Genomic DNA, 25,689 nt, shown 5'->3' with positions numbered 1-25,689 from the left:
TCCGCGATCCCTCCCTCCTGTTGATCTCCAGTCAAATAATAAAAATCGCCCCCTGCTTCCCCAAAGCGTCCCTTTTTATACTCCTTTCAAAGCCCTCGCACCGCCCATCCGCGGTGCATCACGGGTCAGGCCGTTAATCCGCGGTGCATCATGGGTAGGGCCGTTAATCCGCGGTGCATCATGGGTAGGGCCGTTAATCCGCGGTGCATCATGGGTAGAGACGCTAGCCCGCGGTGCACCATGGGTAGAGACGCTTAACCCACGCTGCCCCGCTCCCCACCTGTCCGCTGGTCCGTGTATGTCTTGAGCATCTCCTCACTGCGGTTCTCAGTGAGTTCGCCGTGGTCATTTAATTCTAAGTTAAGCCACGGCGCCGCAGTGCCATTTGGCCTGGGGGGGGGGGGGGGGGGTGCCTGCCAATTCCCTGAACCTGAGAAACCGTGGAGCACCCCCACGAGGGGGCCTCTCGGGTAAAAACTCAGGGCAGGTGCCCCCCTCCCCTCCCCATGAGGCCCTACTTGAGTGTGTGTGTGTTTAGGTGGGGGGGGGGGGGGTGGTGGGGGAAGTGCTGTGATGGGAGCCGGGTGGCTTCTCGGTCGCAGCAGCACAGCGACGGGCCCGGTTTCGACGGAGCGGCTTCGCTGTTGTGGCACCACATAAGCCCATCGATCAAATTTCTCTACGTCCTCAGGGTGAGGCTGTGGATTACTGCTCCATTTTGCCGTCTTCAAGTTGCTTGAGATGTTAAGGGCTGGATGCGTGGAGCCACGATTCAGAGTTGGAGAGCACGTGGCTGTGATGAAAACAGTTACATCGACACGAACGAGTCTGAATGGATTGTACTCGTACTGAGTTATTGCATTTTAATAATGAAATCAATGTAAAACGTTGAAACAATTGTCAATGAGTTAACCATGCATAATATGTACTCTTATTTATTGATCAGTATCGTTCTGGTACACCACATCCATAATGCCTCTATGTGGCTAGAAGAAATGTGCTGACTCCTGTTTACCAGCGACCTGGAAAATATTCAGTGACAAATTAAATTCTGGTGGTAAATAATATCTGACTCAGTCCTGGCACACCTCCTTCATCCTCCCACATTGGCCAGCATTACAATGGGACACAACACAGTCAATGAGCAGGTAATACTTCCATTTTATATCGTGTAATTCATGCTAATAGCATTCCATAACGCTGTACATTATTTATATATGAGGACCAAATCCAATATACAGCCACTACCAAGTAATTGAAAATCCTACTACCAAGCAAAATCTAACATTTAATAAACGAATTAAGAAATGGCACCAAAACAAAACACACAAAAGCATGTGGCTGAGGCATCTGACCAGCTTGGAAGTGTAGGCCACTTGAGCTCCCTCAAGTGGAAGAAGTCCTGCCAGCAGTAGTGTAATGGATTCTTTAAATAACTACACTTTCACCTTTACAATTTATCCATAATAAGAGTTTTTTGGGGGGTTTACAATATACTATGCATCGAGGCCATTGCCCACATACCGGCAGATTCCAGCATGCTCTGTATCTGCGTTTCGTTCTGCCCAGTGTGGATCACATTCATATGGCAAGAGACAAGTATAATATCCGTAACGTCATCCTCTTCATCTGATTCATTGGCATCTTCAATAAGTGTGTTTATTCTGATTATTTTCCCATTCTTTTCCAAATGAATTTAGAGGATTAAAGCTGATACTACTGCGGGGTCCACTTTCTGCCCTGCCTCCTTCCCCCCCCCCCTTCTCTCTCTCACCCCCTACTGCCGAGGCCTACTATGTAATCTCGTGCCACGGCAGATCTCTCGCCTACTTCAGCAGTTTTTTCTTGCTGTGGTTGTCCCACCTGGTGACGATTGCTTGTGTTGCGATCGAAACGTCGTGATCTATTTTTCTACCTACGTGACTTTACCGAAAGAGCCAAAGAGTATGGATTCCTGCAGTCACGAAAGCTTCAAATCAAGACTGATACTTTACTTTGTTTTACATTTTCTGTATAAAAGCAGCCGTTTTATAAAATGTAACATACGAACTTTCTTACTGATGGTTAAATAAATACAAAAACAAATGCATGTAGGAACATTTTACCCAGATCCATGCATATAAATGATTTTTCCTTATTTGGTTATACATATATGTTAGATGTATCACTGACACTTAATGAAGATATATGGTTAGTTAATGTTAATCTTGAGTGATACAACCTGATCCCGAATCCACAATGCAAGCCCGAATTCTACAGCCTCTAATCTTGTTCTCATCAGCTTCAAAGCAATATACCTTTATTTTGTTTTACCCCAATTGCATCCCATTTTTGCTACTGATATCAACGTTTCTATTCTGAACTCGCAAAGCAATGCAGTCAATCGATCTTTATTTTATGTGCCAATATAGCCCTCAATAAAGTAAGCATCAATACACATTACAGCAGAACGGGAACGGTACAAGGGCACTTTAATAGCGTCCAATTATTTCCCTACCAATGACTGTCTCTTTCTGCTCAATCGACCTTGTAAACATAAACATCGGCTTGCACATTTCTACAATCCTGCATTTCTGCTTTGTGGTAAAGGTGGCTGTTTGTGGTAGAGATCAACAGCTGAAAGCAGCAGGGAAATGTCGTTGAGCGAGTGTGCACAGGGCACTGCCACCATCCTCCTTGTGCCCCACCACCACCCACTCCCAATGCTCACCGGTTGCGCAGGGGCAGCAGAGATGGCCAGGTCATCGCGCAGGCTCAGACCATTGGACTATGCCGCTGCCTCATCGACTGCCTGGCATCGAAGGTTACGCGACGGGATGAATCATTCACTCTCCTCCTCATCCAGCATCTCCTGGCAGTTACGCTCCATGAACTCCTCGTGCAGCTCCCGCTCTATATGTTCGTTGTAATCCTCGTTCGCCGGACGCCCACCATACTGCTGTGGGTGCTGGAGGTGCATATGGTGAGAAGGTGGGAGGTGTGAGATGTACTGCTGGAAGTGAGATGCCACGGTGGCGAGATGTTAACTGCTTCGCCTGGTATACAGGTCAAGGGTTCTATCCTGACCCTGACTCCTGTATATTTGAAGTTTGGATGTTCTCCCTGTGGTCGTGTGGATTTTTCTCCGAGTCCTCCGGATTTTCCCTCCACAATTATAAACATTCATTTAGATAAAAAAAGATAAAAAAAGGTTTCAGTTTTGTTGCCATAAAAAGGGGAAAAACCCTATTACATTTTGGTACTGGCAAAGGAGGTCTAATGATGCATTTAGATAATTTGGCTGCTATACATTTCGACATAAGCTACTTCCTTGAGCTATCATTTGTGACCATGTTTATTATGATAAACAGCTATATAGCTCAGTGAGCCTTACCTGGTAAAATATTTTTGTTTGTAGTTTTGTTTTTGGTGATAATGATCTTGGTGGTGCGGGCGCATCGGCATTGGAGGGCCATTCCTGCTGATGCTGTCATTGTGGCACCCAGCTGCATGGCCAAACCAGAGATTGATAAAAGGCAGGGGTGTCCAAACTATGGCCCGCGGGCCAACTGCGGCCTGCGGTCCAGTTTTTATTGCCCCGCAGCAAATTCTGAAAATATAATTGAATATGGCCCGCATAAGAAGCTTGCGCTCAACTCTGTTGCACTTCTCAGTTTCAACACTAGATGGAGCCAGCCACGGATAACCGTGCTTCTCCACTAAACAAAATTAAGCAAAGAAAAACTTTTATCGCGAGTCACCAGAAATGGCAGCACCGAAGAAACGCAAAATAGCAAGTGAGTGTATAAAATTTCAAACACGGGAAAATTAATATTTTTTTCAAAGAAATCAACGGAAAGTGTGTCCTTTGATTTGCAATGAAGATGTTGCTGTGATGAAAGAGTATGATGTCCGTCGGCACTATGAGACCAGACAGAGCTACACATCGTACACCGGTGCCGAACGAACACAGAAAGTCAAGCAAATGGCGGCTAGCCTGCAAGCTCAACAAGTTTTTTTCGTGCTAACAAAATACAGGAAAATGCCACAACAGCAAGCTATGAAGTCACTAAACTTATTGCCCAGCACGGCAAACCGTTCTCAGACGGTGATTTCATAAAGCAGTGCCTCATCAAAGTCACAGAAATAATGTGCCCGGAAAAAGTGCAGGATTTCAACAGCGAGAGCTTATCCAGAAATACAGTGGTGCGGAGAATCGAGGACTTGTCAGCTAACTTGAAACTTCAGCTGAGAGACAAAGCTTGTGCTTTTGATTTTTACTCGATAGCATGCGACGAGAGCACATGCCACAGACACCGCGCAGCTGTGAATTTTTTTTGTGGGGAGTAGATGATCATTTTTGCTGTACGGAGGAACTGCTTGATATTATGAGCCTAAAAGGCACAACGATGGGTAGAGATATTTTTGAAGCTGTGTCAGAGGCAGTTGAAAAGATGGGGCTTAAAAGGGACAAGCTCTGTGGACTAACAACGGATGGCGCTCCGGCCGTGGTAAAAGAGAGCGGAGGTGAGGCTGTTAGGATGCACTTTATAATCCACCAAGAAGCACTGTGTGCCAAGACTCCAGCTGGGCGATGTGATAAACACTGTTGTAAAAACTGTCAACATAATTCCAGCTAGAGGACTGTACCACAGAGAATTTCAAGCTTTCCTATCTGATGTGGATACTGAATACGGGGATGTACTCTACCACTCTGATGTGCGCTCGCTCAGCCGCGGCTCTGTGCTGCAGCGGTTTTATTCGCTGAGATCAGAAATCGACCAGTTTTTGAAAGAGAAGTGCCGACCTCTTCATGAACTGAGTGAACCTCTGTGGCTGGCAGACCTGGCATTTTTAGTTGATCTTACTCATCTGAATACACTGAACAAGAACCTACAAGGCAAAGAACAGCTGGTGCCACACCTGTATGCGCACATGAAAGCCTTCTGTGTAAAGCTCCGCCTGTTTGAGACACAACTACGAAGCTTTAATGCTGCACACTTCCCTGCGCTGTCTGAAATCAAGTCTACTTTTCCAAAGGCCGACCTTTCTGCTAAAAAGGAGAAATATGTGTCTGTGATTGTATCTCTCGTGACAGAATTCAACCAGCGTTTCCAAGATTTTTCTGTCATTGAAAAACAAATCAAGCTGTTCTCGACCCCCTTTCTGTCATTGAAAAACAAATCAAGCTGTTCTCGACCCCCTTCCTGGTGGATGCAGAAGAAGTGGAAGAGAGTCTGCAGTTAGAACTGATTGAAATGCAATGTGATGATTCTCTGAAGAGTCAACATCAGCTTTTCTCCCTCCCTGACTTCTATCAGAGTTTGGATAATGCCAAGTTTCCTCTGATGAGACGCCATGCAAAAAGAATGATGAGCCTGTTCGGCTCAACATACATATGTGAACAAACATTTTCCCTGTTAAATCAGAACAAAAGCAGACTGAGAACCAGAATGACTGACAGCCATCTCTGTGAAGTCCTTCGTGTCTCAACCACCAAACTTTCTCCTGACATGTCAGCCATCCTTCAATCCAAAGGACAGCATCACTGCTCCCACTGAGTGCAATGTTCTTCACATTATAGGTGAGTTAGAAATACACACAGTATTCATGTGTCAATATGTCACCTCTAGTGTGTGGCCCGGCCTTTTGTTTATTTTTCTGTATTTGGCCCTCACTAAAAAAAACTTTGGACACCTCTGATATAAGGGCTGTACTTTACACGTACACAGTGTGAACAAGCATAACTTTGACAATTGTTTCTTGCTGTAGAGGGAAATTTAGTTTTCAGGTCCATCCGGCATACAGCCGTTTCAATACGGGTAAAATTAGTGGTCTCCGACATGGTAATAAATCTAAGTTGTACAGCCACACATCTCCATCTCTTCTTGCGGCATCCACTCTTCGCGTGGCTACGCTGCCCCGCACCACGTGGTGGTCACCCGCTCTCCAGCGCACCGCTGGCTGACGGTGCGCTAAGGAGCGGCTGGGCGGCTGGAGGACGAGCCGCCATGTGGTTGATGGAGATGGCGGGGCAGCAGCGGCGGGGCTCCTCTTCAGTCTTCAAGACCGACTCCTTCGCATTTCTCCATGTCCCTTTATATCCCCCTACCCGGGTATAAGCTTCGCCTCTGGCCATGCCCCTTCTGGAACCTTCCCGAACGTTCCCGAAGCCTCCCTGGTGGAACCGCCTCTCAACTTTCACCCAGATATAAACCCCACTATGGATAAGTATGGCTGTAGAATTAAATACATGCCCCATCAATAATCCAGGCGATGGCGTTCTCATTACACGGCCAACGAAAAAAAGAGGTATTCTTTGGGGTCTTTCGGTAAAGCCACGTAGATAGAAAAATAAAACATCACGACGTTTCAATCGCAACACAAGCAATCGGCATCAGGTGAAATTGCTTGTGTTGCGATCGAAAAGTGATATTTTATTATTTTTCTATCTACGTGGCTTTATCGAAAGACCCAAATAATATGAATTCCTGTAGTCACAAAAGCTTTAAGTCACAAAAAGATGTGTTTATGTTTTTGTGTTTTCTCCCTTGTAATGGGACGTTGTAGGATGAACGTTGAGATGTATTCGGGGGGGGGGGCACGGGGTGACCAATAAGGTCTGAATTGGTCTGTAATAAGGTAAGCACAAGGGAAGACTTCATAAATCTGGCAAATCGCCTAATGAAGCTGGTTGTAGTCACCAGCGAAACGTATTCAAATTGTAAATGTGGGTTTACTCTCCAATACGCTCGTGTGTTTAAGTAGTAATTGGCACGTAATGTTTACGTGACAAATCTAATAAATTGGCTGTCGGGTGGTGGTGTGTTAACGCATTTATATTTACGCGATCTAACCCATGAAACCTTTATTATGAACAATTATCTTGCGTATTCAGCTGGGACAATACCACTTAGAGTCTGAGTCTTGGACGGATGCTGTGTGCCCTTGCGCCACAGCAAGCTGGCTTTAGGGTTGCCGCGATATACTACGATATAGAAATGTACGTATTGTATGTTGAACTTTGTTCGCACCATACGTAGCCAACCGTGTTAATCCGAGGATTGGGGGGAAGGACAACAACAAAAAAGGAGTTCTAAAGAAATTAGTTTTAAATCTTGATTTGAAAATGCAATATAAGATCCGCGATATTTGTATTGTCTGCTTTCCAGCATATCTTTATATCCTAATTATATTTAGACGATATATTTTTTACATAAAAATTTCTAAACAAAATATTAAATAAACAAATGCAGTACAAGATAAAAGGTCTAAATAGCTTTTATCCATAATTGACTTACACGCTCAATGTTTTCTGGAGGAATTGGCAATTATGCAACACTTTTCATAGGCGTTACAATTATGAAGTCATTTTTGGTGTTATAAACGTAATAGATTTCAAAGATTACTATGTTTAGCCGCAATTGAATAACTTTTTTAGTAATCTTTATTTGCACTGGAATGCTCTTCTGGATATATAGAAAGCCAGTGGAGCTATGCACTTAAATTTGTATTGAAAGCTCATGTCCGAAGAGAGGATTGTTGTACTTAATTTGTCGTCATTCTCCCGCACATCCAATTAGCGCGATTGGCTAAGTATGGTGCAAAAGAAGTTCAACATATTTAATGACTCTCAGACAACATCAACTGTAGAGGGTTGCTTTATTTGTTAATTAGGGTGCTGCACGCAGATAACTTGGCCAGGGATGACACGCAAGTGGCGACACGAAGACAGCGACGGTGTGAAGACAGCGACGACGATGCCGACGGCCTAAAGACAGACGACGCCGATCCCAGGGCAACCCCGAACCTCGCCTCTTTTTATCCCAGGCGTGGCCCTTACCCCGCCACGCCCCCTTTCTTGAACTCTCTAGAACTTCCCAGATGGTTTCCTTTTCACCACTCGCCCTCTTCATATCCACCCCTGTAATTACTCCCCGTGGCCGCTGGGGCACGCACTGTCCCCGCACGCGCACTGTCTCCACACACGCACTGTCTCTACACGTACAAAAGCACCTCGTACAATAAACATGTGCATTATAGTTTCAAAGCTATGGGAAACTGATATTACGTTTATTTTTACGTCATTAAAATGTATATTTTATCGTGACAAGTATATCGTGGCAATCCAAGGTCTAGCCCAGTGGCGTTGCATGGTTGGTAGTAGCAAGCATTTACATAACCCCATAGTTCACCAGCTTAACAAAAGCGACAAAACAGGTACAGACCCCCTTGACACCGCGACAAGTACAAAATCTCACGGCAAAAAAACAGGTATAGAACACCGCGACAGTAGAGCGATTACAGAACATCACACGGATAGGGCAATTACAGACCACCGCGCCCACCGTTCGCACCAACCCTTACGCACGCTCCACTCCTGGGTGATGAGGCAACGCATCAGAAGCCCAGGGTCCCTAAATCCACTCTCGAGGTCACGTGTAGCCTCAGGGACCTCCCTCCCGGACCAACGGTAGTGCCGTGCTCCCAGGATTCAGCGCAGCATCAGCTACGGTATTTGTTCCCGCTCACAACAGCACTCTCAGCAATTCCACACAGTCGCAATCTCGGGCCTTGGTTTACACTCACAACAGCACTCTTGGCTACTCCATGAAGCAATAGTTTCGGGCTTTGGTTTGTGCTCACAAAAGCGCTCTTAGGGACTCCACGCACCAGCAGAGTATATATACTTATATAGTTATATTTTATTTGAAAGTTATTTTCTCATCCCATTAAAATAAACTTTCATCCAGCGTCGTCTTTTCTATACTGTAGTAAAATAAATAAAAGTGAAAATTACAATTTGTATTGTACACAATTCTGAGCTTAATGGAAATTTTTGTATTAAATTATTTTACTCTTACGGATGATTCAAACTTCATTAAAGGTAATTGTAACCATTAACAGGCTCAATGGTGAGGGCCCCTCCCCACACATACAGGGCAGCATGGAGAGGCTGAGCAAAGTGAGCATAAAATGTGTGTAAATGTGTGTTGTTGTCAGCATTGTAAAACAACAGAAGCCCTGCATCATAGTCCAGGCCAAGACCGATTCTGCGAGGAATTTCATTCACTTCCAGCTCGATGCTTTCCTTGTCATGCCACGCCCTAAATTTGTTGTTGTATTTCCGTAAACACCAGGACATGCTGTTGTATCCTATCAGGCATGCATGGCTTTCTCCTTTCCGTGGAATTTTCCCGTAAGCGACGCCAATACGAAGATTCGTCACGTCCCTCACATTCACCACCCAGCAGTGGCATCCTTCCGAGAAACTATCCGAGGACAGGACATGCAACCAGTAATCGAACCGGTCTGGGTGTTCGGGTTTATCTGGAGGGTCCTTGATCCATGTTGCTGTCTTGTGATCAGCTGAGATAAGAAGCTCTTTATGTGCTGTGTCTGGATCAAGAATTGGAGAGCATTTTCCTGTAATAAAACCAATGATACATGTTTATAATGTATTGCGTTTCATATTTTAATATTGTATTTTCATAAAAAAATATGTTTGGAACGACGAGTAAAAAAGTAAGCCATGTTGGTCTGCATTTACATACTTATTTCACCACTGTTTCATATGTGTAATGACATAGTGACATCTACTGGTTGGAAAAGGGAAGTACGAATACAGGCCCCACTATATAAACATCATCCAATCCCAAAGGGAGAGGTATCTGGGCCATAGGTAAAGGGCGGGGCTGGCTGAGATACTCCGGGAACCAGCTAGAAGGTTACACGAGAGGGCGTGGCCGGAGGCAGAGCCTAGCCGCGCCTGCAGAAATATAAGCGGAGGCGGACTCGTGGTCGGTGTGGGCAGCCTTGGGTCTGGACTACATCGCTGCTCGCTGTCATCTCTCTCCATCGTTCGGCCATGTGGCAGATCTCCGGCGAAGTCCCACCACCCTCACCGGCACGCTGTCAACCAGCGGCGAGGCCAGGAGTGGCGGACGGAACCACACTGTGGGGTCGGCCATGTGTAGCCTATAGGAATGGTAATATCTACGTGTGTACTCAGAGGATAAGGTTGTCCTGTGGTGTGCCCAAATGTGAATAAAGAAGAGAGCACCCTCTACACGACGTGTCGCGGAAGTTGCTCATTACATATGGAAAACATGGTCTAGCCGCACAAAACACGCCATTGTGAGCTCAAATATGAAAACATATTTTTGATTAGCCAAATAAAATGTATAAATTGGACCCCATTTTGACTGAACTAGCACGTCATCCAAAAATATGTTTACAGTATAGGTCTTTGTATTCACAGAAGTATTGAAGGCCTGACACCAAAGTGAAACATATCCATAATAAATTAAGCAACATCCCACAGTAAGACACCGTCGCCCCTCATAGCCCACATACCGGCAGAGTCGAGCAGCGTCTGCAGCTGTATATGCTTGTCCTCTCCTGCATGGATCACATCTAGAAGCCCTTGGCAAATCTCCTCACCTTCATTAATACAGTGATCGAGAATACGGACTGCACGTTCAGAGCTGGCAGTAGTTTCGTAAGCCTCCCAGTAAATGGGTAGATTCATATTGTATTTTTTATACATCTCGTACAAGATAAAGTAGCTGTTTTCAGAGACTAACTTATAAATGTCTGGCAGCCACCCATGTAACTTCCTCCAAACTTCAGCATCACTGCAATTCATTCTCTTCTCGATGAGCTTGCGTTGATTCTATGCATACGGGAAAGAGACAATCAATAGATATGTTTCAAATTAACTTTTGGTGCATAGTTGGTTTTAATTTTGTTTAACATCATTCCTCCAGAGTTGTTAAAAGGGAGCACCACTTTGGGTGCTATGTGTTCAGAATTAAAAGTTCTCTTTAGGGATAAATGGCCATGCAATAATAACATTTAATTTTCTCCAATAGTTGAGGACAACTCAAGGCATTGGACAGTAATGCTACCATATCCCCCAAATGTTATAAAGGTGTCAACTGACTTCCAAAGGTCTGATTTTACTGTTTCATCTGTCTTGCTTTGGCAGACTTTCAGCTCTCCTATGCCAAGAGTAAATCCTCAGCATGTCATACATGCATGTTTGTGATTAGAACTGGGCTACCCAATCATATAATTGAAATTGATAGCTCTACTGGTTATCAGATCGATAACACAAACATTTAAAAAGTCTCAATCTCTTAGTGACAATTTGCATCAGCAGTGTCACGCTGGGGTGGCTTATATGGGATTTCTGGTATTCAGTCAGCACGATGTGTGGGGGCAGCTGGCATCTTTCAAGGATCCCAATACTTGGCCAAAAATAAATTGCACATTATAGTTTATTAAATCAACTTAATTGACCTATCATATCAGCTATATTAGTGATTAAATGTGACACGGGAGCTTGGAGACTTATTGTAAATATCTTGTGAACATCACTTTTGAATTTTATGGAGAAATGTACATTTTTAAGACTAACCTGAAAATATTTTAAAATAATTTATATTGTGCTATTGGATACACATTTGAATTTATAGCTTAAATGTCGGGAGAGTCTACACATCACGATTAAACAGTGCTAGGCTGCACACAAATACGAGTCCCTGTGCTAAAATACCGTGCCAGCCAGGTCCCAGAACAAGTCCCATACTCTGGTGTCACAGCTGGCAGGACATGGAAGGGTTAGATGCTGCGTGACTTACCTCAAGGATATCCTTGGGCCTCTCCATACTTATAAGAGGCAAAGTCTCTTTCACCAGGCCAGTAAACTTTGGTCCTGTACAAGAAGACGTGACACATCCACTCGGTAACATCTACTAAAAGCACTGCTAGCTATAACGGCTATGCTAAGGTGCGAGCGAGCCTTAAAATAAACCTGTTCTGTTCATCAGTAATATACCATAATCAAGTGAATTAAATGCAAGGCACAGAATCACAGTGGCGGTAAAGGTGTGAAATTATACGATGTCTACATCTGATATAGTGTTATTTACTGTCTACTGAAAATGTATAATTGTGTTGCAATTACATTTTGAATATGATTCAGTTCGGCCCAAGAATATGTTCTGTATGATGAAAATGATTGTTAGCATAAAGGGGCTGAGTGGCATCTTGACAATTACTCATACAAGATGTTTTGGGAGAATGCACATATATCTTCATTATTAGCAAAATGGAAATCACCAAGGTGATGTATTTCAACTGTTTCATGAATATGGAATTCTGGCCATAAATGTGCGGCAAATGTTTTGACAATATCAATGTGCATTATCTTGAAGAATATTTTTTTTTTACTTTGGATAGTGTGCAGCTGATCAGCAACATTTACATTCATGTTGAATGGTTTTAGCACCGGATTAAAATCTGAAATGCCGCCAACAAATGACTGACGCAAGCAGTGCCACACGATGTAATTTAATTTTCGAGATTTTTCTTAAATTTTCATGAGTATTGGAGATAGCTATATCTGCCTTATGATATTCAAATTTTCTTGTTGTGGTTTTCACACCTGATGATGATTGCTTGTGTTGCAGTCGAAACGTCGTGAGAATTTTATTGTTTTATATTTGTATTATTTTATTGTTTCCCTTATACGTGACTTTACTGAAAGAACCAAGAATATGAATCCCCGCAGTCACGAAAGCTTTAAATCAAAATATTATGTGCAGTTCAATACCAACTATCTTTATGGGGCATTTTAACTGAGAGGTTCTTCTGTGGAGTCAGTGATTAAGTGCTGTTAGATATTTTAGCATTCCCCCAGGTTGTTCTTCACTGTGCCTCAAGATTCATCAAGGGAACTTTAAGAGCTTGCAATTCAAAAGTGGGACTTTAATCTAGACTTTGGCAGGTTCTGAAAGTTCTCTTAAATCGGTAGTTTCAGGTTGGTCATAATGCGTGTACAATTGTGAGATGATTTTGCTTCTTTTTTTATATTCGATGGATATTTGGTGGCCTTTTTATGACATCAGTTATCTTAACAAGTAGTTCCATGCACAAAACAAGTGACATGTAGCAATTCAACACAATACTGTAACATGGTAGTTCCATTCCTGAAGAATACCAAGTGATGGAAAATTTGCGTTATAATTATTAATATAGGGTGAAACACAGTCCATGATGACACGTAAAATGCGTATGCAGGCTGAACAAAGACTGAGGCGGATGGGTGGCATCTAGAAACATCCAGCAGCAGCCTTGTTGCTACATCGAGGCAGCTGTATAACCGCTTATTCCTAATCACTCAATCGCGTTATATCCAATTAGTTTCCGTGTTATAACAAAAATGTGTTCTCTAATACACGTTATGAAAACACACGTTATAGAACATACTATATATACATAGTGTCTATATGCAGCTGCATCTCATTCATATTTTATACAAGATTGTACAGATATATTTTTTGCCTGCATCACTCAATTGCTTCCCAATACCGTTTTTTTATAAGCTACATTACTTTTAGCCTCAAATTGGACACCATACAATTTCCTTCAAGTTTGTGTGATGCACACTGGGAAGTCTTCCAATTAATCTATAGCCCTGATTGTTCAATCTAATGAATCACAGCTGGACCACTCATGGAAGCAATGGTCTCATTATGGAACAATGAAAATTACGTAAAATGTTCTAGTGTTGCTTACCAAAGGGGTATAAGCATTTCTTCTTCCGATAAATCAATAAGGCCACCACCGCCACCAGAATAATAGTCACAATTCCAGTAGGAATTGCAATGTTTTTTTCTGCAGGCAGCAAAAGGCAGAAAACACAAACATTCAGCAGCATATTTATTGACATACACAATAAAATGCCAAGACTATTACACATCACCATCTAAAATAATGTTACATCGACACCAGTGCCTTTGCTTTTATATTTGTGCATCAACCAATTGACGTTTTTAGAGGAATGTTGTCTAGTAACATGCATTTAATCAGAAAACTTGGGGATAGTTTATATTTGCATAGTCTAGTGAGCAGTGTGGCCAATGAAACAAATGGCAGACAGCCATATGTTGCAGGCAAGAGCTATCCACAAACATCGTTACGACTGGTCAGTGCCGCACTAAATTTGCTTTGCTTTAGAGATCTGCTTAACCAAGTAAATATGCTTAATGCACAATGAAGCTTGATGGATCAAAGTATATATATTTTTTCATTTTTAACATGCTGTGATGGGCAACAGGTGACAATGTAGCAAGATTTGTTGTTATCCTGTGCCTCTATGCAACCCCTCTTGAGCAACCCCCACTAACCAGCGTGGTACAGTTTTGTAAAATAACACCCACAATCCATATGTATAAAAGTATTTTTAACTTATTTCACAATGTACATAGCCAACCGTGCTAATCGGAGTTGCGCGGAAAAGACAACACATTTAGCACAAAAAGTAGTTCTCAAGAATTTAGTTTTCAATCTAGATTTAAACATGCATAGATCCAGTAGCTTCCAAATATCGAAGGAAGACCGTTCCAGACGGCCGCACAAGCACATCTGAAAGCACGCGATGCAGTGACCGCCTTTGTTCAATGGCTATCCAAAAGCCGCTGTGAGGATGACGAGAGTTTGTGATGGTTTAAGCTCCTTAACGAGATCAGCAAGATATTGTGGTTCTTTTGTGGCAAGCACTTTGTGTCTAGTGACTGCGACCTTATAAGCTATTCGTTTAGCAACCGGAAGCAAATACAGCTCGGCGAGCACTGGACGAACATGGTCGTATCTTGCAGTACCCGTCACGACACGTCCCTGTGAATTGTGTACACGCTGCAGCTTGGTAATGCTTTTGCGAGACGTCTCGTAGAGTAGTGAGTTACAATAATTGAGCATTGTCGATACTATGGTACATGCCACCATGTTGGCTATGTCATGACTCACTAGGGATCGAATGTATCATAGAGTCCTGATATGAAAATTGCAGGACCTCATCCAGCAGTGGATTGACAAAAGGGCTGTTGTTGTATACGGCCCTTTTTCCATCATTAATATAAATAAAATATTTGCCGATAGATATATATTTTTTCGAAATAATAAATGAAAAGACGTAAGCCAGAAATGACAGAAACCAGAGCTGGGACTCCAAGGGCAACACTCCCCACCACGGCTGGACAAGTGGCGTGCCCCGCACGAGCAGAGATAAGAGAGGGGGGGGGGGGAATTCCTTGCTAACGAAGGCAGCAGCAGACCTTGGCAAACAAATAAAGTTGGGGAGATTACAAGACATGGTCACACAGAACATTGATACTAACACTATTCAGCTTAAAATGACGATGTCCTTGCCCATTACCCGACCCCACAGACACGAAAATTAATAATCTGAGGAAGGGCCGTTGAATTAAAATTAAAATTATTTAGGCACAGACAGAGCGCAGCACACAGCAAAATGTAGGGTTGACTAAATGCAGAGCCCAGGGTCGCCGAGAGTTCGCGTTAGCCACAGACATAGTTAAGTCAAAAAGCTCAACCATTTATTCGGCATTGCTTTTAAAGTAACGTTAAAGTTCGAAATTCAACAACAGGAGTAGGCTAAGATTATCGATCCTCGCGCTCGCTCTAATTGGAGACCAGGCTGTGAGCTACATCAATGAACCATTGCCCATTTATTAATTCAATACTGAATGTTTAGTAGTTTTAGTAGTTTCTGCACAACCTAACCGAAGCGTATGACAATAATATTTTTTCCTAAGTCAAAACGAATTCTCTAACCTTAGGACATAAGCAAATAATAATGCAGTGTTAATTCAAAGGTTAGAGAGGGAAAAACACGTAAGCTAGAGCAGCCCTGAAGTAAGGGCGGGAGAGGCACCTGCGGTTGCCCGTGTGAAGCTGACCTCGGTACACCAAAGATAAGAACAACAGACGGAGAGAAAGAGAGATGCCTTTGTCTCCCCGCAGTGTGAGAGAGCGGAGGAATTATCACAGGCCACCTGCGCTCACGGGAAAGCTAGGACTCTGTACACAACACTTCTCCACCACAGCTAGACGAATGGCATACACGTGCAAGCGAGAGAAGGGAGCGTGAGAAAGCAGAGATAGCACCAGAAGGCGAGGCATTATCACAGGCTATTGTGTTCAAGGGAGAGCTAAACCTAATCAAGCAACGCACACACCAGGCAGAGAGGAGGGTACGTGGGGAGAGATGCCTTGAATGCAGAGTGTGTCAGCAGGACCCCAGGCAACAAGTTTTAAGTTAAAGAAATCACAGTACATAATTCATACATAACATTAATGTTAAAGCTAAATAATACTTGAGCAATGTTAAACCGGGGGTCAGGTAAAAAGAGTCTCCCGGCCGTCTTTGTCTTCCTGCAGCACATGATAAGAATATGCATATGCTCAAGAGAGCACCTTCCCTTGAAATAAAATCGACCCGCTTGACAGCTCAACTCGCCCCTGCGTGGGTCGGCCTCTGCCGACGCGGAAGAGGTCTCTGCCGCCCGCCGAGGTGGCGAGGGTCGCTGTTTAGCGACGAGGCTACGTGGTGCGAGTCAGCATTATCAAAAGTAGTATTGCAACGAACGGGCATCGCCAGCTCCGATTGCGCAACCGGGTCAACACTCAACACCACCGTGCACGCTGTGAGCGAGCCGTGGGCGCCATCTACCGACCGAGCTCCGCAACTGCAACAGCGTGTCAACCTACGTCAGCCGAACCAGTTCACCACGGTGACAGAAGAACTGACTGATACGTATGACGTGCACCACCCCACATAATTTCGGTTAAATTAGGCACATTTCAAGTTTCATTTAATTTTCATTATTTTCATCAAATTTTCACACACCACATATACAACAGAACCTATCTACGTGACTTTACCAAAAGACCCAAGAATATGAATTTCTGCAGTCACGAAAGCTTTAAGTCAAGATTCACATTATGATGTTTAAGAGTTCTGTAAAGTATACTCGTGTGTGCATGTCTGATTCACAACTAGTGTGATATCAGTCAGCACAACTCAGTATCACCGCATCGTCTACAGTCATCTTGATGTCCTGAATTGCATATAACAACAATGGCATGGCTCGGCTTGTGCAGCAGAAAAGTAACTCATGCCTCTGGAGAATCACCACACTGGCATGGCATGGCCCCATCATGGCTTGGATGTGCAAATATAAAACAGGCATAAGATTAATATGTAGTGTAAGCACATCTGATTTCCAACTAGTGTCTGCGAGTTTCTGCATAAGGTTTTCACTTTTTTCATCAACCTTCAATGGTAGGTCAGGTTTCGATAAATAATACCCCCAAAATACTTTGGGAATGGGTGATTCTAGACTGCCTTGCTGCAAATAAACACATTTGATTCAGTAATATCTAATTGTTCCAATGGAATGCTGTAGCCATGGTCTTGTATGGAGTTGCCAATTTCTGAAATATTAACGGTTAGGTCGTTGGTGAAGGAATAACCTATTTTAGGCTTGACACGTGTAGTGAGGGAAATATCGTGTATACATTTCTCCGATGTGTGTGCTATGTTGGTTAAAAAATGCATAATGCTGGGACAAGTACGGAGCTCTGCCTGGTACCTTGATAACTACTCGAAACAGCCCTACTGACAAAATTTTGATGACGTCCAAGATGTGAAAATTCCTTAGCAATTGCAAGTTGGTGCATTTCCTGATGCCAATAGTGCTTAATTGCATATGTTGGTAACAGAGGCTATAGACACGAATATGACATTTCTCACCTGTGTTTGATGTAACTTCACAAGGCTGTGAAGGATGAGGCCGACTGTATCCATCCTTACACTGACACACAGTGTCACTAGTGACAGTACAGTCCTGTTGAACATCTTCATCTACACATCAGAGAACAAAAGGAAACGTAGTTTAATTCCAGTACTGTACTGTTTGTTTAATGTACAAAACTTTTTGGTCTTGGCAATGTCCCACATAGCTGTAACTTTAGTACACTGTACATAAAAATTTGGTAATACGATGAAACATGCATTATCTTTGATGGCTGTCGAGAACAGGGTAATTGATAAATAAATGTTTGTTGTTGGAACTTGCAGATCTGCCCCTCCTGGACATCTGTGAAAATAAGCTTCATAGCTCATTGGATTCCTTCTGTGTAAATGAAGATTCTGATTCTAATGTATGGATGAGAGGCGCTAATCACAGTGGGTCACATTTACCTGTAGTGGGGCATTTGAGAATCCATGACTCAACCCGAACTACAATCGCAATTATAATAACATAGGCGCGATCAGGTGCGTTTATCTCATCTGGTCTCCCCTGTGGAGGTTCATCAGAGATGAGATGAGGGACCAATGCGATGGCAGTTTAATAAACTATGGATGTTGCCTCTTCTCTTTCATGTTGCATAGTACTCAATTTGTATCACCTGGCGATGTATGTTTGAGAAAAAAGACCAGAAAAATCATTTATCCAGGTGACTTTGCCTGTAATCTGCCATGGACCCTCTTGACTGTGTAATTGTGAATATTTTCTGTAAGTTGTTATTAACCAGGATATTTAAAAATACCCACTCTAAAATAGGTCGTGCTAGAGCTTCCAGTGATGTCATCTTTGTATATGATTTCTCTTTCAAGGTTCCTGTGCGTGCGTTAATCCTTTTTTTAACAGTTTCATTTCAGCTTTTCGTATTATTAAAGTATTTTTTTCTGTTCTTAGACCATCCTACATTTCCAACGTATGATACATTTCCTCTTTGTTTATGTGCCTTTTCAATTGCTGCAACTTCTGGAGCGAAATGGTGTGAAACCCGACTCGCCATCTTGTCCGTACCTGCTGACCACGGTCTGCGAACCTGTAGTGCAACTGGGAAGTACCGATTCAAACTGTCTGCGCCATCATCATCCTCTTCTTTTTCTTCCGAGCAGCTCAATATCGTCACAGCCATATTCTTTAAGCTATTTACGGTGGAGGCCCTTTCTTATGTAGCAACAAGATGGATACCGCCTTACTCAAGCTGAGATAAATGAAGATCAGCTAAAGGATTGGGGCCCACAGGAGGAACGTGGGGATTCTTCTGTTCAATCTGTCCATGTCTTCAGCATCGACCCCAGCCTCTGCAGTAAAGCGAGCCCTGTTTGGAGTGCTGCGACCCAATGAAATAACCTGAAAATATTTTTCTCAGTCTGCCTTTAACTTCATGGATGTAATCTTAGGTGCAGCCTATCAATCAAAATGCATTCAACCAACCTCGGATTTCATCGACCTCTATCTTCTTCTCACAATGTTTTCTACACCACAACCCACTGTATAACTAATTGCATGGTGATACAACTCACTTTCTCATCAATCTGGTTACATGAGTTTTTTGTTTTATTGAACATAGAGTGATTTATTAACCTTTGATGCATGCTTCTCCACACTCAGATGACATCTATATACACATATGAAACCTACTCGAGTGGAACTCTTACAGAGAACATTGCAGGTGCTGCACTTTTTGCAATCAGGACCACGGTTTGCAACATCCATGTAGTTCTCCCCTGGCACGCAAGGTATGCAGAGAGCATCGCTGTCATCAGAATAGCAGTCGTGAAACCAGCTGAATCCTGTAAAATGGACAAGTTCAAATAATAACGGGGTCAGAAAACAACTTTTGGTTAATTTTATTTTACATTTCAGGATTATGTTTTTTACTGTAAACAAGTTACTTGATGTGGATACTTTTCTAATTGATAACGAGTTTTTACAAAGATTAATATTCATTACAAAATTGGATTACTCGATGCTGATGCCTTTTTAAATTTACATCATGGCCTGCTGTAATGAATAATGTAACAATGGCATGTCAGTAAATGTGAGGATTATCACACAGCTGAGTACTGAACAGCTGACTTAATGTAACCTAGCCCATTGATCATGGTGATCAACTTTAGCCTACCCAGCTATATTCTAGAGATGCTCTGTTGCAAGTATTGCCGTAATTGTACGTGTACTTTTCTTTGCAGACCGAATTATCAATTGGTTCTGTTGCCTATATGCAAACCACATGTTCTACAAGCTAACGTTTGACCACAGAGCAGTAGATGTTACTGTATTGCTTGGTCACCTGCATGGCAGAGGTGGCAGCAAAACCCATTCACCGCTCTGTATTGTCCTTTCTCTTCACATTCATTATTCTCAACCTGAACATGAAATTAAAGTAGAACAAGTCAGGGCACAGCTACGTATATGCAACAATGACTCTTCAATAATGCATGTGTAGAGGATGTTCGAGACATCCTCACACACGAACACCACACAACCACGGGTTAAGGGTCAAGGGTCGAGGGAGCACTGCCGTACACGACACGCAATCCAATGATTGAGTGGAGGACACTAATCAGATTGGTACGAGAAGGATTATAAAAGGGCGGGAAAACCCAAGAAGGTGATTGGCGGGAAAGGGGGAGAAGGGCTGTAAAAGGGGACGAAGTTGGAGTGTAAGCGTGGTATGAGTTGGCGTCAATAATAAAGACCCGTCTTGACCAGCTCAAGTCTCCTCTGCACATGTAACAATTCACTCGACTCCAAATCCCCTGCATATTGTCGTGATCCAAGGTCAAGTCAATATATTTGTCTTGCCTGTTAAGCCTCGTTTCTACTGTCTGAATGTACTGTCTCCTTCGCACTGTGTATCGTTTGTCTGTTGTAAGTGTACTGCCTTGCCTGTACTGGCTGTCTTGTCTGTACTGTATGCCTAATTTTTCCAGTCTCATTTCGTGCTACTACCCTGGAGGAAAAAAAGAAATGTATTACTTAACTAATAATACAACTATTCGACTTGAAAAATACATTCTAAACATAAAAGTTATTTAAATAAATAAAAATACATCAATAGTTAACATATACTATTGACCATAAAACTCACGATAATTTGGGCTCAATACGGTGGTTAACATTGCTATCAAGAATACGACCATTGATTGCATTTAGGAATGCTTGCATTTTGGAATGACGCGTGCAGGTGCTACGGCTGTGCTGGATAGTCAGTCCAGATCGCCCTACATCAGTGTTCTTCATTGCAAGGCCCGCAGGCCACCAGCGGCCCCTGGTGGCCTTTAGTGCGGTCCCTGACATGTGGCCCCCGAAATACACAATACCCCCATCATCGTGCTGCTGTCAACCCCAATGGTTTCAAATGTGTGGCGGTCCTCACACTGATGATGTGTTATCGGCGAAAGTTGGACCCCTCTGAAAATTAGTGAAGAAAACTACACAAGAAACTGGCTGATGGAGGTGTTCCAGTTAGGTAAGAGAAAGTGGCTCGCTCATTCGCACAGTATTCTACACCTGAGAATAAGGAGGCTTACCAAAACCTTTACTTAAAAGTTGGCAAATCCATCTATATATAAAAAAGGGCAATTTGTGGATATGTGTGCCTGTTCGAAATGTTTAACATGCTTCAGAACATGGTACAAACTTGAAATTTGGCATGTGGGTAGCTTCCATACTGTACACAATGTCAAAAGTATAAAAAATAGACGTTTGTATTTTTATTGGGGGGGGGGGGGGGGGATAATGGATATAATATATTGCACGGAAGGTCAGCGGTGACGTCACATCTGTGATGTCACCCGCATGCGGAAGCGTTACGCAGTGTGCCTGCTGACGTCACATACCCCCCCCCCCCCCATTCTCCGCGTAGGCCGTGTATCCCGCACAAATGCGCGGCATATTAGCCCTCAGAACAGCATTGCAAATCAGTTCAATATTTTAGATTCTATTGTATTTTATAAGAGCAAACCTCTTACTTTCAGGGCCTAGGGAGACATTCATTTTCACGCATTTTGTGGAGGGGCTTGGCGGACCTGCTCCTGGTTACTATAGGCCATTGTCTACTTGGGGATTAACATATATGATTTCACCGTCTACAATAAGAGCTAGCGTACTGTTTGGAGCTTGGTGTCCGTTCTCACACACCCTCCAGTTCAGATTTACCAGCAGCACTCAACTTGACTATTTTATATTACGACTAGGACTAAACTATTAATATGTGCTACGAACGGGTTAGTTAAGTACAAAAAGGATGAATGATTGATGAAGGGTTGTTGGGTACCAACTGTTTACTGATCTCAACTATGCTGATGATGCAGTTCCTTTTTACAGAGCACCGAGCATCACAGACCATGGCACTGACAAGTATTGACCAGGCAAATATTACTATGGGCCTTTATACTTCCTAGACAAAAGCGAAACTTCAGATCGTGGGTTGTAGCTCTGCAGCTAAAAGTTAACGCTACAGATATTGCCATAAGCCAACTATTGTTGATGTTGTTGATCATGTTAATATTGATGCTCACGGTGATTTGAAGATGTTGCGAACAATGATATATCATTGTATTATGCATTATGCAACATGTTAATATTTTATACAAATCTAATAAAGCGTAACACAACATAATTTCCTTTAAGATGTGTATACAGTAATACATATAAATCTTGACTTAAAGCTTTCGTGACTGCAGGAATTCATATTCTTTGGGTCTTTCGGTAAAGTCACGTAGATAGAATTTTTTTTAAATAAAATAACAATGAAAATAAAGTGAATAAAAAAATAACAATTTTTAGTTTTTATTAACTTCATTAAAGCAATAAAAATAATCATCATTATTATTTATTCCCTTTATTTTCATTTTTATTATTTATATCTACGTGACTTTACCGAAAGACCCAAAGAATACAGCAATACATATATATTCTTGGTTCTTTCGGTAAAGTCACGTAGAAGGAAAACAATAAAAGAATAAAAACATTCCCTTCTACGTGACTTTACCGAAAGAACCAAGAATATGAATCCCTGCAGTCACGAAAGCTTTAAATCAAAAGTAATAGATATACTCTTTGGTTCTATTCGGTAAAGTCACGTAGGTAAAAAATAAAACAACAAAAATCACGACGTTTCGGCCACAACACAAGTGGCCTTCATTACCTACGTGACTTTACCGAATAGAACCAAAGAGTATGGATCCTTGCAGTCACGAAAGCTTCAAATCTAGAAGTAATAGATATGTTAACGACTCCTCTGGGAACGAAGATCCTTTGTAATAAAGTCGCCTGTAGAGGGACCCTTCACCGCCCAATTATTGCAAGAAGATAAATACTTATGTATCTTCTGAAATCATGGAAAGCAATTCAACAGAGTGAAATTTAAAACGCGCCCTCTCCGGCTTGCCATAGCTCGAGATCCTCGTGTTGATGAAATTAAATAGTTTTTTTGCAGTCACAAAAATGACTTCATTACCCCCACATTATGTAATACAATCGACCATCTAACGGAGGGGTCGACAACCTGCGGCTCTGGAGCGGCATGCGGCTCCTTGGCTTTACCCTTGCGGCTCTTTGGCTGCCCCCTTGCGGGCAGCCGTTTGATGAATATTTTTAAATCTTAAAAACAACATTTAATGCAAAGACAATTAGCAATTCATTAAATACGACAGGGAATGGGTCACTATGTATTGTCTTGATGATGGCAAAATGTACAATACTGTGAAGTAATAACTAATGGGGACAACAACTAAATAGACGCAGTTTATTCCATCACATAATTTGTTTAAGTCAGAATTTGGCATCTGCTGTATACCTGCTGTGTTTGCGTACAAGTAGCTCTGCGTGTGATGCGGCTCTCACACAATTTTGGTCAAAGACACAAATAAAATTGCTCTTCTTTTTCTTTGAAAAGTTGTTGACACCTGCTCGAATGGAAGTGTACTTACTGGCCAAGAAGTACAACGTAAATCCCTCTCTTTGGAAACGAAAATGCAGATCATAAGGAGGGTAGAGGCGGGAGAGATGACATTGAAGTGGTGCGTTCGTTAGGGCTAGCAAAGTTCACCTTAAAGATAATTTTAAAACCAAGCAGACAAAGTAAAGGCGACTGTGCGGCCATGCTATCCTATTGTACTGCCTTCTCTGAAGTCTTGGAACGCATCCCAATGCCTCCTTTGTTATTTCTACCTCTGGCAAAAAGTTTTTGATAACGAAGTGACGTCATGGAACGAATTTTTTTTCATTTACCGAGGTATTAAGCAATGTTAATTATTTTACGTTTTCTAAACCGCACCAGTTTCAACAAAGGGCTTCAGAGTGCTGTACAGAAAAATATATCTTTATTTTATTTACCACATCATAGGAATCAAGTAGTTTTTACTACTCAGTGGTCAGGTATAGTTGGGTTTCAGGCAGAGCGTTTCAAATCTGAGGGCTTAGGACCAAAAAAAGCCAAAACTCCAAAAGTTGTTTTGCCGAAAGCGTGACTGTGTGAGGAGCTTAAGCTCAAATATTGAGGCAGTTGTTCAAAGAGTGCATTGTGAATTAAACACCAATATTATTGGATTTTCCCACAATTTATATCCCAATACACATAATTGATACATGTCCAGTTGTGCTTCACAGATGTTCTGTCTTGACACTCGTAAACAAACTCATGTGTTTCCATTTCAAATGTCTTTGCTGCTGATTCTAGGAAGAGTGTGCGACAGCCTGCTATGTAGCAGTGACATACAAAAGCAATGCGAGATCCTAATGTTTTTGATATTATGGTTTTGTTGGGTTTTAAAAGTTAGTCTTACGTTTTTTTACGTATGTTATATCAATCATAGATATAGTATTTAACTACAGATCTTGTTATCTGCATTATAGGTACTGTACATTTGTGAAAAAGAGCTTCATAGCTCATTGGATTCCTCCAGTATAAATAAATATTCATATTCTGAGATATGCAAAAAATTATGTTTCATCCTGCATTTTGATGCTTGCGGAGTCCCAAAGGTTAGGACGACACATTAAGAGTATTCATTTGTACAGTAAAAGAGAGGCGTAATGCAATTATACACAATAGTGACGAAATAAATATTTAGTTCTTAAATAGTTAAAACATCTGAAACATTAACGGCAAGAAACAGCCTAGCCGAAACCGAAGGAGCAGACAACGTGAATGAAAGACCTCACATCGTGTATTTTTTTGGAGATATTTAGAGCAGCCCAAAATAAGTTGCAACCTCCCATTGTCTGAGCGCCACTGAGAAGCAACAGAGAAAAATCGCGGGTAGTTGAGACCATCGGCTCGATGTCATTGGTGATCGGAGGCTTGGGGAGATCATGGGAGGCAATGTTTGATAACGAAAGAGATTAGGAGCAGCCGATGAGTAGAAAGCGTCTTCTCGTAGTGGGTATGAACTGTATTACACACTCACCATTGAGATGAACGTAAGAAAGATGATGCCAGAGATCAGCGCCATTGCTGTCACTTGGTTTGGCTGCATCGTTACAAACTTGGTGTCAAAATGGTGGAGCACGAAGCTAACGATGAATATCGCTGTTATGTAGCTTTACTTTAGAGATACTTCACTGTAATATAATGCAAATGCGCCTTGTGGCCCTTGAACACTTCTACAGTAGAGACCCCAGCTGGCTCACCAGTGGCTATGAGTGTAAAACACTTAACTATTAAACACAGTTAATGTCTATCAAAAGGACGTGTAGACGAAGATGAATGTACCGTGCGAGTTTCTAGACTAACGACACCCAGCAATCTCGAAACACTGCGACTGCAGCTACTTTACAAGTTCCTCATTCTGTGCGATTCGGTGTCGTTTCAGAGAAGTGGTCAAACTGGAAACACTGTGCAGGGTGGTGGTCCAGATGTCTTGTGATCACCATTTAATTCTCTACTAAACCGCTATATTGTTGTCAAGATGTATTTGAAGCAGAAATGAATATGCAAAGGAAACACATTGTAGGGGTCAATTAATTGGGGGGGGGGGGGTCAAAAGACATCTGAATCACCAGTAGAGTACCGTATTTGAAGCAAGCAAGT

The 25,689-nt window shown here is 42.4% G+C and overlaps 1 protein-coding gene across 1 annotated transcript; it reads right to left on the bottom strand.

Moving 5' to 3' along the window:
• Window positions 1-7,624: 7,624 nt before the first annotated feature.
• Window positions 7,625-25,490, bottom strand: LOC116942769 (uncharacterized). Its single transcript, XM_032955033.2, has 8 exons — window positions 25,067-25,490; window positions 19,942-20,017; window positions 19,307-19,441; window positions 17,603-17,713; window positions 13,564-13,662; window positions 11,625-11,698; window positions 10,336-10,654; window positions 7,625-9,405 (listed from the first exon to the last, which is right to left on the bottom strand). Exons 1-8 carry the CDS (start codon window positions 25,133-25,135, stop codon window positions 8,861-8,863), a joined length of 1,428 nt encoding a protein of 475 aa, XP_032810924.1. The 5' UTR covers window positions 25,136-25,490; the 3' UTR covers window positions 7,625-8,860.
• Window positions 25,491-25,689: the final 199 nt, after the last annotated feature.

The sequence above is a fragment of the Petromyzon marinus genome, chromosome 1, assembly GCF_048934315.1.
Source record: "Petromyzon marinus isolate PM22_M1 ecotype Great Lakes invasive population chromosome 1, UKy_Petmar_22M1.pri1.0, whole genome shotgun sequence".
Classification (NCBI taxonomy): Eukaryota; Metazoa; Chordata; class Hyperoartia; order Petromyzontiformes; family Petromyzontidae; genus Petromyzon; species Petromyzon marinus.
Note: the sequence above shows the minus strand (reverse complement) of the source record. Positions and strands in the feature narration are given on the sequence as shown.

Coding starts and splice junctions, on each gene's coding strand:
- LOC116942769 (XM_032955033.2), bottom strand. CDS start 25,135: ATGCAGCCAAACCAAGTGACAGCAATGGCGCTGATCTCTGGCATCATC. Junction 17,714..19,306: donor CAGCACCTGCAATGTTCTCT/GTAAGAGTTCCA, acceptor TCTGATGTGTAG/ATGAAGATGTTCAACAGGAC. Junction 11,699..13,563: donor GAAATGCTTATACCCCTTTG/GTAAGCAACACT, acceptor CTTCTTGTACAG/GACCAAAGTTTACTGGCCTG.